Genomic DNA, 12498 nt, shown 5'->3' with positions numbered 1-12498 from the left:
GAGGAGCAAGGTACGTGACTTGGCGACCTTGTGGGCCGCCCCGGTCGGGGGATGTCCCCGAGTGTGGGCGGGGCGACTCCAGGATGCCTAGACCTCTTGGTCGGCAGAGCCTGAGGTAGGTTCTGCTCTACAGGTCGCTAAGTGCGGAATGACGTGCAGCGAGAAAGTGGGCGGGGCAACCAGAGATCCGGGCGAGCTGTGCGGTCCCGGGCGAGTACTGACGGAAGACCGAGGGAAAACTAGTTGGGGAGGGTTGGTTTAAGAGTGAAAGCTTCGTGGTTGTCGCATGGAGTTGTTATTGCTCCCTAAGAGCTGTCATTCCCACCAGCAGTGATATCCCTGAAGGCGGGGTGGATGGCTTTATTACTCCATAGTTGCATTTTGTTTGAACGTTTTACTGGACATGTTTTCCTGTGCAGTGTCCTATTTGTACCTTATATTTTAGAAGCAATTGAAAAATATTAATGTGCTCGGAAAAGGGGTAAAAAGTTATGAAGAGGTACAGAGCAGGAGGACTGAGTAAACAATGAAGGATTATATTATAGGAGGAAAATGGAGAACCCGGGGAACCCGGAAACAATGATAAAGAGAACTAGCACAGGAGTTGAGCTTCTAGGTTTGAGCCCGCCCAACCCTCCTCCCTGTCCTCTCACCCCGACTTTCACCAATTATCTAACTTCCATGTACATCTTTCTTCGGTTGTAAAGTGGGTCTGATAATAGTATCCTACAAGGTAAGTACACAGTAAACTGAAGATGGTATTCTTACTACTGTTTTTAAGTTTAGCTGCTGATGGTGTGATCTTGTGAGAGGATAGAATAGTGAGAAGCTAGGAAAATGCCTGGGCAAGTGGAACAGGGAAACGGACAAGAAAATAAGACAAGGCCAAACGGTTTGAGCAACTTACAGTCACATGGTAAATTGCAAGACCTTATCTCCCTTAAGGACACTTGAGAGCTAATGATTTATACCTCTCTTCCCTGACCAGAGAATACATAGTTTAAATCACAGTGGTCTGGGAACTTCCTTTGATACTTCTTGCAGTTGCAAGATACCACAGGTGTCCAGGGAAGAGAGGAATGTTAGGCAGGATAGATAGATAAACCAAGGCAGGGAGGGAAAAAGAGACGTGTCTTATCCATTAATTCAGCAGTCCTGTTCTGAAAATCACAAGAGAAACACCTATATTTTATTGAGCTTATTCACAGGGCTTAAAAAAGGAGAAAAACAAGACCAGGGTGCACCTGTGGGGAGAAGATGACATTGGTTAGCACCCTGTAGCCATAGAAACTCACGCCAGTGCAAGAGCCTCCTCCTATCCTCTGACCCCAATAAAAAGCCTGAGCACTCACACACACAGGTATGACTTTCTGGTTCCCAGAGTTTCCTCCCTCTGCAGAGCTGAAATAAATCCTATTTTCATTATCAGTGTCCTTGAGTTAATTTTTTTTTTTTATTTAGAGAGACAAGAGCCCAACTGGTTCCGAGTTTGGTTCAGTAACAATCTTGCCCATATGAAGGACCTGAAATTCAGGGACTGTAAGTCATCTTTAACACTGATTGTAACAGCATCCTAACTGTATGGTTTACGGGTCAAACTGCTGTTGAAGTCTCCTGGAATAATATGGACTATCGCAATTCCTTAAATGAGAGGATTCTTTCTATTAATATCACCATTTTTACATTGCTATTTGCCAATGCTACTTTAAAATTAATATTTTTTTTCAATTTGGCAAACAGTTGTATTCCTGCACTTGGAAAGGAAAAGTGGAGGCTGTGAATAGGTTACCTGTACATGTAGACTGCCCATTTCATGTTTTTGGGGTCCATCTAAAGTATAGATTGTGGGGTTTTGTCGAGTTGGGATTTTTGTTGTTTTTGTTTTGCATTCTATTTGAGTTCATTACCATCTGTAAAGAAAAAAAAAAGACAATTCTTCCCTGTTGTGTTTCTCTCCTGTGTGTCTTTACTAAATTTCATTAAATTCTGACTCTGTACCTGGAGATAGCATCAGATCACACAGTAAATTAAGGGCTCAATCCTGCATGACTCAGTCACTGTCTCTGTCTCTCCCTTTCTCTCACTTTCTTCCCCCACCCCCCCCACACACATTCAGATATTCGTCATAAGCCCGTGTTATCACCCCTGCGTCTGACCAACCAGCTGTAGTTCAGAGATTCAAGGACCCTTCCCCAGGTGAGATTAATTTGCAAGAGCAGCTCACAGAACTCAGGAACACATTTACTTACATTTACCAGTTTGTTAAAGGCTATGCTAAAGGACACAGATGAACAGGTAGATGAAGAGGTACACAGGGTAAGGTCTGAAAGAGTCCTGAGCTCCTGTGGAATTGGGGTATGTCACCCTCCCAGGATGGGGATGTGTTCACCAACTTGGAAGCTCTCCAGACCCCTTACTGTTACGATTTTATGGAGCTTCCTCATGCAGACATGTTCAGTCATGAACTCCATTTCCAGCCAGTCTTTCCTCTCCAAAGAATGGGAAGGTGGGCTGAAAATGCCAAGCTTCTAATCATCACTTGGTCTTCCTTGGTGACCACATCCTGTCCAGGAACCTGCCCAGAGTCACCTAATTAAAACAAAAGTTACTCCTGTTGCTCTTACCACTTAGGAATTTATAAGGGGGTTGGGAGTTCTGGGCCGGGTGCCAGGGGCAGAAGCCAATATATATTGTCTATTACAGCATCTCGTGGCCATTGCTGAGCCACTGAGTAGGAGCTATTCCCTTTGTATGGGACTTGAGGTCCCCAATGGGCTATGCCCTTGTGGTGGGATGCCCTCTTCTAAATTACCTGCCTGAACCCTGACAAGTAGAAACCTCAACACATTTGATATTAGTGACCTCTCTTTGTACAAAGGGTAAATCTGCTTAATTTTCTTTCATTAGAGTTAGCCCTAATCAGGAAAACACATAATGTTCCCAGTGGAATAGCTCAGTGCCATAGAGGGCTTCTATTAGATTCTTTTTTAAAAGAGACTTCAATAAAAAGGAGCTATGAGTTTAATATGCCAGATGGACATATTTGCAAATTGATACACTTGTTGAAAATTCTGAAATCTGTGTGCAAATATAAGCATAATTTTGTCACCTAAATTCTTTTTTTATGTACATAATTCTTTTTTTTCCAAGAAAGTTTTTATTGTTGTTCAAGTACAATTGTCTCCATTTTCCTACCACTTCTTTCCCCCAACCCATCCACCCCAACCTCCTACCCTCAATCCTACTTCCCTCAACATAATAAAGGCCATATACAAAAAAAAAAAACCTACAGGCAACATCACACTCAACAGGCAAAAACTAAAAGCTTTCCCACTAGGTTCAGGAATAAGGTAAGGGTGTCTGCTTTCACCTCTGCTATTAGATTCTTAACTGAACTCACTAAGCTTCATTTTCCATGGAAAAATACCAAGGAACTCCAATGTGTTATTCTGATACAATCTTATCAGTTCGTTTGCTATAAAAATGATAGTACACCTGGCTGGTGTAGCTCAGTGGATTGAGCACAGGCCTGTGAAGCAAAAAAAAGGTCACTGGTTCGATTACCAGTCAAGGCACATGCCTGGGTTGTAGGCCAATCCCCAGTAGGGGACACATGAGAGGCAACCACACATTGATGTTTCTCTCCCAATCTTTCTCCTTCCCTTCCCCTCTCTCTAAAAATAAATCAATGAAAAATGATAGTACAAAATTGATAGTGACAAGTGGTATTTAATCTTCAATGATCACTTCCCCATCGCCCATCTATAAAGTTGGGCTTCCAGAGTCTCAGTGAATGATTTTCAGTGGGAATACAAATGCTAATCTGTCCTAGCCTCCCTCTGTTTTCCTACTTTGATAATATCAATTCTTTGGTTTATAGGAAGATAATTAGGAGTCCCCATGTTAATTGCCAGGGAATAGTAAAAACACAAAACAAAAACAAAACAAGAAGCCAAACACCAACATCCAGTCAGTTTCCTTTTTATTGCAAGACATTGTAATTTCCCATGGGTGGTTCAGATAAATACATTTGGACCAAGTTCAGGGGCTGCTGTTTTCCCTTGCTTCATGTAATTATCTATAGGCAGGCCTTTGATCTTCCTGATCCAAGCAGCTTTGCTGGCTTTTTCTAGATTGACCACTCCAGTGGGCTTTCTGGACTGATATTCTTTCATCTTTGCTTCCTCATACTTTTTCTCCTCCCTCACAGTCAACAGCATGAATTCAGTGTTCACTCTAAACGGATTGAGGGCCGTGTAGAAATGAGGCCGTTCTTTCTTGACAGACTGGGTTGTTGTGCTTACTGGTGGAGGCAGCATGCGGTTTGGCTTAATGACCTGCAGGCTGGTTAAGGGGCCAACACTATGCACTGTCCTGTCAGTTGAACTGGTTGCTCGGTCTTCACCCCTTAAGCTGCCAGCAAGCCTGGTGTGGATAAGCATTGGCTGGGGTATGGTAGACTGGACTTGGGAACTGTGCAAAGACTTCTTCAGGTTAGGCTGCAGTTTCTGGATTTCAAGGGGAATACTGATTTGTTTCACATCTATGGGAGGGTGGCTGGCTCTCAACCTATCAACTTCATGTTGGACTGATTTTCCCTTGAAACTAAGGACCTTCCTTGGGTGTGAAATTGAAGGTACCCAGGTATCAATGACTTGGGTCTGAGGCCTTTGGGGATAGGCAAACTCCCCTGAATTATGGGCTTGCTGCAGGGCATTAATGGTCAGGAGGAACCTGTCTGGCAACATAGATATTTGCCAGGACTTTTTCTTTAAGTGACAGGTCAGGTCTCCAGGAGTTTCCAGTAGTTCTTGTTTTGGTACTTTCTCTACATCATCTGGTTTAAAAAAAAAATAGAAAACAAATCAGTGTATCATCAAAACATTAAGTACTATGCATGACAATTAAGTTAATTCTAACTCCTAGGCAAACTGAGATCTTTGTTGCCTGATGGATATCCCATCATGTTGGCAAAAATCCTCTATGATAGCAGCAATTACAACATATTCAATACAAATCTTTAACAAATATGCTAGTGTGCAAATGTGTGTTAAGCTCTAGATGTGCATATTTTGGAGGGAACATATGTGATCCCAGTGCTCCACATTTTTGAAACTTCATACCTCTTTTATGATTCACACAAAACAGGCCTTATAAATGTACAGTAACATACCTCTGTTTTTTAAAAAAAGTAAATCACAAAATTTTATTCCAAATGATCTTTGGACATTTTCCCAATTCAAAACTACCTTAAAATATGTCATCCCTGTGAAATGCTAAATATGACAGCATGACCAGAGGCAGTTCCTGAACATTTCCCAAATGTTTGAACAATATGAGCAGGTCCAAAAGCTGCTGAAAAGGACCAGAGATTCATCTGTTCATACTACATCATGGTCAAGACCTCCAAAGTGCCTCAGACCTTGCGTTTACAAGGATGTCTTCCCAGGTGAGTGAATCTATTATACAAACCTATTATATGTTATTTGGTCCTTTCAATCCCTTACCATACTATATGGATACATTGAAAGTATTATCTCCATTTTACAAAAGGAATAACTGAGTCATGAAAAGTAAAAGTCATTTGTCTAGTCAAACCTAGAAAGTAAAATTCTGTACCCCAAGCTATACCAATCTATAACTAGCAAATAAAATGCAACCATGCATTAAGCATATAATTTTCCCTGATCAAATAGTTTTATCTCAAGATGTTTCTGTATGAACATACTAGGATGGGATAAAATTTTAAACTTCTCCCTGACTATTACTTTGTGAATTAAATAATATTTTTTAAAGATTTTATTTATTTATCTTTAGAGGGGAAGGGAAGGAGAGAGGGAGAGAAACATCAATGTATGGTTGCCTTTCGTGCATCCCCTGCTGGGAAGTGGCCTGCAGGGAACTGGCCTGCAACCCTGGCATGTGCCCTGACTGGGAATCGAACCGCAATTGTCTGGTTCACAGGCCTGTGCTCAATCCACTGAGCTACACCAGCCAGGGCTAAATAATATTTTATTAAAATAAGTAAAACTAAATAAAATTAAGATGTTGAATCTCCCACCCCTTTCAAACCCAAGAAAAACTGCTCCACACATGTGTGTACATGTGTAACAAGACACACAGTTCTTTCTCCTTTTATGAAAAGGAATTGTAATGACTCATTGTTCATTAACTTGTCTTTTTTTGTACAATGTATTGTGGATCTCTCCACAATCAGTACATGTAGGTCCACATGATAACAATTTTAGCTGTTGTATAATATGACATTATGTGGGTTTTTTCATTATTTACTTAGTCATTGCCACCAATGGACATTTAGCTGGTTAGTGATCATCCTTAAAGAAATGCAAATACCATTTTTACTTAACAAACAGGTACAAAATGATGGATAGCACCCAGTGCTGGAGTGTATGCAATGGGAGCTCTCATTCATTCTTGGTGGGATGGTAAATTGATCCATCATTTTCAAAGGACAACCATGGCAATGTCTCTCTAATTGTTAAATAAAATCATCCTTTGGCTCAGCAATGCCACCCTAAGATTTTACACTACCAGTATGCCTGCACAGGTACACAAACATAGATACATACAAAGATGCTCACTGTTAGAAGAGCCCTCCTAAAATATAATTGTTTCATCCTCACCTTGAAACTAGTCTCTGCATGCAGTTTGATTCAAAGAAACACTATTATACTAATCAAAACTATTTGAAAGGCATTTTAAATCTTTACCAGAGTTTCTCAAAAATAACAAAGGGACATCCTATTTGTGATGTCCAGTAACTCTTCTTAAAAGCCCCTTCCCCATCTCTCTCTCATTTCTGTGTCTCACATACATAGCACCTATCCCCAAATCTATCTCCTTCCTCATGAAATCCCCTAAAATGCCTCTGAAATCAGCTGCAACTGCCTCTTCTTTCTTCTATGTTCCCTTCTTCAGACCCATGACACACCATCCAAGAAGTGAGGAGCCTGCATGGCAGAGAAATGTGGCAGGCTGTGAGCCCAAAATTGGAAATTTGGCTCTTACAAAGGTGCTTGCTTTGTGGCCTCAAGTCACTAAAGAGACAATTAAGTAAAACCAATCACTCAGGATAAACTGGGCATTTTATCCATTCAAAATTCTCAAAGATAAGCAAAGTATCATCGATCTGCTAAAAAACTACACTGAACAAAGTGAGCAATCGAGTAGGAAGGGGGTGGAACAGAAAGTGAGAGATGGATCTTGCCACTGTTTCAGACTAAAGCATCACCTTTCATCTTATCTCCTTTGAGGGATTTTGCTTCTAAACTCTCCTGTCCACAATCCAAGCCATTTGCTTCCTTAGAAACAGGGCTCTCTCCCTTCTTGATGTCTCTTCGAGGCGATGTTGGCTTTCCTTGACCTTGAAGTGCTTCTGTGGACACTGCTAAATAAAGATTGAAGTGGAAACCATAGCAATTATACATAACCCAATTAGTTGTGAAGAGTGGGAGGATAGCAGATCATTTGACTGGTTTTCACCCAAACCAACATTTATTGCTTGTCATATGAAACTAGGTAGTCACCTGGACCCCAAGGATTTGATCACCTGACTTCCCTCCCACCCACTTTTCCTACTGAGCATTAAGTTGTATGCATTATCTAAAACTCTAAACTCTCTCCTAGCTGACCAACCACTTATAGTGTAATATGCTGGGACATGATCTATTGATCCATGGGCCCAATTTCACATGCCAAATACAGGGCAGGTAAAGAAAGGAGTCTGCCTACTCGAGGCCCCCATAATTTATTCTTTGAATGTCTTATAAATGGTGTGAACCAGGCCACCCAGCTCACAGCTATACACGCCCCCCCCACAGGTACCTACTTTATAACTAATTTTCCAGGTATGCATATTACCAATCAGTGTTCTAGAGATAACACATTCTGCATTGAACACTTTTCTGCAGTATAATAAATAATATGTTGTCTGTCCTGAGAAATAATTATGTACTTACTATATGTTTGGCTTGGGGTGTGGGAAGAGGATGTTGTTTCTCTGTTTTTTGTATTAACGGCAAGTATTAAGGGCTAATGTTAGCTACTATGCAAAGATTCCAATAAGTCTGAAAACTTAGGCCTTGAAAATCAGGGAGTTCCCTTGAGCTGGCTAACAGATTGGCAATCAAAGAAAATTACTCTTAATTTCTTAAAGGTATGGAATTTATACCATAAAGAAATCAACGGCCAAAATATCTCACAAAGAAACTAGGCCTGGAAGCCTATCACCTGCCCCACTGTCTACCACTGAGGGGACCCAGGAGTCAGTCCTCTTACCTGTTGGTAACTTGACTGTCCTCAGCTGAATTCGAGACCTGTGAGGTTTACTTAGCAGGGACTCCTGGACCACCACCTGTTTACTGGATGTGGAGCCCCTCAGGCTGTACACCTGAGTGCTAGCCTTGGAGAGGACTTCTGTGAGGCTGTTTTCTTCCTTGTTCTCCTCTCTGTCCTTGTTCTTCTTTTGTTTGGTCCGTTCCTGGGAGTATTGCCACTTTATATTCTCAAACTGGAACATGAGAATATTGCTCTCCGTGTTGACCAACATCCTGGAACCACAACAACAAGATTGCCCACAAAAGGAGCCTGGAGGTCACCACTGTCTGCCCCGCCCCCTTCTGCATGTCCGCTACTCTCCTGTGCAGCCCTCAGGCCTAGGGAAAATGCCCTGGGAAATGACCATACCAATAGGTTTTGCAGGTTGCTGAAGGATCGCAGCAGGCCACGGAACAGAGTGCTGTTTTGTTGTTGTTGTTAATTAAAGTGAGTAGGGCACATATGTTCTGATTACTTTGCTTTTGGAGTTAAAATATTTTTTAAATTATTTATTTATTTTTATTGATTATGCCATTACAGGAGTTAAAATATTTTTAAAAGGATTTCCAGCCTTGGAGTGAATACCAAGTACCTAGGATGCCCAAGGCAGAGGCTTAGGTACTCAGCCCGCAGATATCTTTAAATTCACTCTTTTTTAAAGCACAGCATCCAAATGTCATATTTCTAGTGCTGTGGAAAACTGTAATGGGGGGAGTTCCCTCTCTTCAGGACCCTCCAGCCCATCTCTTGCACTCCTGCACTCCAGAGGCTCTGTGCTTGCTCTACATTTGGATGGAACATTTCTTCTTTATAAAGCAGGATGATTTCCATTTCCCTAATCCCCACTTCAATGACCTGGTAAGAAAGAAGTTCCAAGCCTAGGCCCCCCCCAAGAATTTCCTCACACCTGAGCATTGGTTTCTCTTGTTCACAGTGTCCATAGATCACGTTGCTTTCCCAGCTCAGGGCCTGTAGACTTCCTGCCACCAGAGACTTTCCATTTCTAAGAAATGGAAATATCTACGCAGTCCTCTCAGCTCCAAGAAGCTGTGATTTTAAGACCTTAATTGTCTGTATTAACTCTCTAAAAGACTGACTCAATTTGGTTGAAAACACTGGAATAAAACTTGGGGAATCACTCTAATTAGAAGTCTCTTTCAGATTTATTTTAATTCCAGCCAAAAGGAAATAGTCTCTTTTCAAATGTCCTGAATGAAAACAAGGCAGAGGTGATTTTTTTAAACATTATTATCTCATGACTGAGAAGTGTTTATTTATTGGGACTTATTTCTAGCCCTCTCCTTTTAAGATGAGAAATAGTATTCATAATGTTTCATTAAAGAGAAGGCGGTATGATTCATGGAGATTAGCTGATATCTGAAGTAAGCCTCCCTCCGGTAGAATTTAAAGTTAATTATATTTGGGAATTTTCATATAATATCACACTGAATGTGTCATATAACAAACACAGTTCTACATATAGTTAGTTTAGTAATGATTCTGGTTTCCATAAACTCATCTGCTCAGCACTGTCCCACTGGACACTGGACCTCTTGCCACCACCACCACCCCCCGCTGCCCCAGCCTTCGTACATGTCCACATTGGAAGTGAGGTGTCAAAGGGAGCTCTCCTGGAGCTCTCTGGCAGCAGAACACATGCTCAGGAAGCAGGTGGGTGGAGGTGGGGGGCTGCAGTTGGCAGGCTGCAGGCCCCCCCCAGCACAGCCATATTGCACTCACGGCATAATTTGCCCAGATATCTAGAACAAATTAAGAGTGATGTGGCCCTGGCTGGTGTAGCTCAGTGGATTGAGCACGAGCCTGCAAACCAGACAATTGCGGTTCGATTCCCAGTCAGGTCACATGCCTGGGTTGCAGACCAGTTCCCTGCAGGCCAGTTCCCAGCAGGGGACGCATGAAAGGCAACCATACATTGATGTTTCTCTTCCTCTCTCCTTCCCTTCCCTTCTAAAGATAAATAAATAAAATCTTTAAAAAAAAAAAAAAAAGAGTGATGTGAACCCTGATTGCTAATCTGGTGCAAAGTCCACTTAGTCTCCCACAGGACTATTATTCTCCCCCAGCCAAAATTGGAGGAGAGCCTAATTTTACCTACTGTCTCCCATTGCCAGCAAATACGAGGCTGGTGTCCCAGAGAAGGAAAAGGTCATCCAAACAGAATTGTTCACCACTCCAGCCTCCTCACCTATCACCCACCTGTTGCCCTGAATAAAGAAGGACAGCACAGGGTCACCTCTGCCATTGGCTTTCATCACCTTCAGACAGTTTCCGTTTAAGAAATTATAGATGCGGATCTTGCCATCTGCACAGGCACTGATGACTCGGAGGAAGAGAAGCGCCACATGCAGCACCTCCCTGGAAGAGAGCAGAGCCATAGGCAGTAAGCTGCTTTGGTTTGTCGTTGTGGGGGGTTTTTTGTTTGGTTGGTTTTTGTAGTCCAGGGTACTTTGTGTATGGTTGGGAGGCAGTGGTTTTAATCACTTTAATCCCTCAAGTGATACTGGCTACCATTTTAGAATTCTGTATGTAAACTATTAACCCTCAAGACAGGGCTGTACTTCTTCCTCCCATTCTACAGTTATTCCTGCAATTTGGTCACAGTTCCATAGGTGGCCAAGGCCAAGGCCAGGTACACTTGTGTGAGGTCTGTTTAATAGATATCCTGCTTTTTTATTTGATTCCTAGCTATTAACTTCTACAAAAGTCATTCTGAAAATTATTTAATGTTTTGATTCCTTTTCAAATAGTATTAGTAAATAAAGAAAGAAAAAAACAAGTAAAAATGATCATCTTTATATGAAGCAAAACCTGGTATTTGAGCAGTTTCTTCTGGGTCTTAAATTGGTGGCTTTTGTTCTTTCAGTTAAACATCCTGAAGGAAAACTGTACCCAGGCAGGAGATATATGAGTTCCCCTCTGTGACAACCAGCAAGAAAAGAGAAAGAAGCAGGAGAAGACTTAAATAGATGCCTCCAACAAAATGCTCCTCACAACACCTGGGTCTCAGTCAGACTGCAGATATGTGGAGTGTTAAATTCTGAATGGTGCAGTTAACCCATTTCTACTGATGATGCTAAAAAGTTGATTAAGATGCCACCAGTTTGTTTGATTGATTTATACACAAAGCAAGTCCACCCACCCCTGCCATCTCTACTCATCTAAGTCCATCCATGGCCTGGCCCATAGGACCATCTCTTATCTCCATCTCCCCCTCGCCACACACACACACACACACAAACTTTAAGTACACTGATGAATTCTTTAGGGTACAACCTAGTTCATGTTCATATTTGCATGCCCAGCACAGGGCCTACCCCATAACAGGACTTCAATAAATCTTTTTTGAAAATTGAGTGTCAAAAACAAAGACACTGAAATAGAGCACAAGGGATAGTGACCAGAGGGGAGAAGGAAGGGAAGTTAAGGGGAAAATGGGGGAGGGATTTGGAGGAACAAATAGGAAGGACACAGGGACGAGAACTAAGGGGGGTGGAAATGGAGGGAGGTGGGGAGCAAGGGGCGGGGGAGGCTGGGATGGGAAAAATAGACAAAAAACTGTACTTGAAAAATAACTAAATAAAATTTTAAAAAAAAGAAAAGTGAGTGTCAGCTTATGTTTCAGAGTATGATCATTGCTACAATGTGTTGAAAAAAACGACATCCACTTCATATCATTTGGTGCAAGCCTTGATCAGATCTAAAGGCCAGATTAAGACTTTTCAAGGTCCCTACCATTAGCAAAACAGAAATAACAAAGAACTTGAAAGACAGGAGCATGTTTAGCCTATTCAAAGAAGAGCTGAGAGGCCAATGTGGCTTGAATCCCTCTTCATGTGATAGATGGGTGATAGATAGAATAAATTAAATATAAGGAAGTTCTAGGTTTTTCCAACATGGAAATACAGTAACTTTATTGGTGCCTTTATTGATCCCTGTAGGGGCATCAGCACTAGGAAAGGTGCCTGGTGGTAGAAGAGTTTGCCTCTTTCTATACCTCCTTTGATCTTGCTGAGCTGTGCCTGCACTTCTCATGTCAGGTTCCTGTGACATTTGGTAGTGCAGCCTATACCATCATAGCCTACTGATATAAAGCATAGGCTTTGGGATCAGAAACATGGGATCAAAACCTCATTCTAAGAG

The 12498-nt window shown here is 41.8% G+C and overlaps 1 protein-coding gene and 1 long non-coding RNA gene across 2 annotated transcripts in view; one reads left to right on the top strand and one right to left on the bottom strand.

Moving 5' to 3' along the window:
- The first annotated feature begins 49 nt into the window (after positions 1 to 49).
- LOC119063971 (uncharacterized) lies at positions 50 to 11824 on the top strand. The gene is made up of 4 exons (XR_005085278.2): positions 50 to 115; positions 5344 to 5449; positions 10669 to 10738; positions 11222 to 11824. It is a non-coding gene; the product is annotated as an uncharacterized LOC119063971 (long non-coding RNA).
- The window catches only part of FBXW10B (F-box and WD repeat domain containing 10B), a 45984-nt gene continuing 37467 nt past the window's right edge, over positions 3982 to 12498 (bottom strand). Inside the window, exons 11-14 of the mRNA XM_037165539.2 lie at positions 10555 to 10713; positions 8299 to 8570; positions 7253 to 7408; positions 3982 to 4837 (exon numbers count right to left, since the gene is read on the bottom strand). Coding sequence (XP_037021434.2) covers positions 4017 to 4837; positions 7253 to 7408; positions 8299 to 8570; positions 10555 to 10713 — 1408 coding nt within the window. The 3' untranslated portion in view covers positions 3982 to 4016. The remainder of the gene's footprint in view (positions 4838 to 7252; positions 7409 to 8298; positions 8571 to 10554; positions 10714 to 12498) is intronic.

The sequence above is a fragment of the Artibeus jamaicensis genome, unplaced genomic scaffold (assembly GCF_021234435.1).
Source record: "Artibeus jamaicensis isolate MK-2021 breed Jamaican fruit bat unplaced genomic scaffold, CSHL_Jam_final contig_781, whole genome shotgun sequence".
Lineage (NCBI taxonomy): Eukaryota > Metazoa > Chordata > Mammalia > Chiroptera > Phyllostomidae > Artibeus > Artibeus jamaicensis.
Note: the sequence above shows the minus strand (reverse complement) of the source record. Positions and strands in the feature narration are given on the sequence as shown.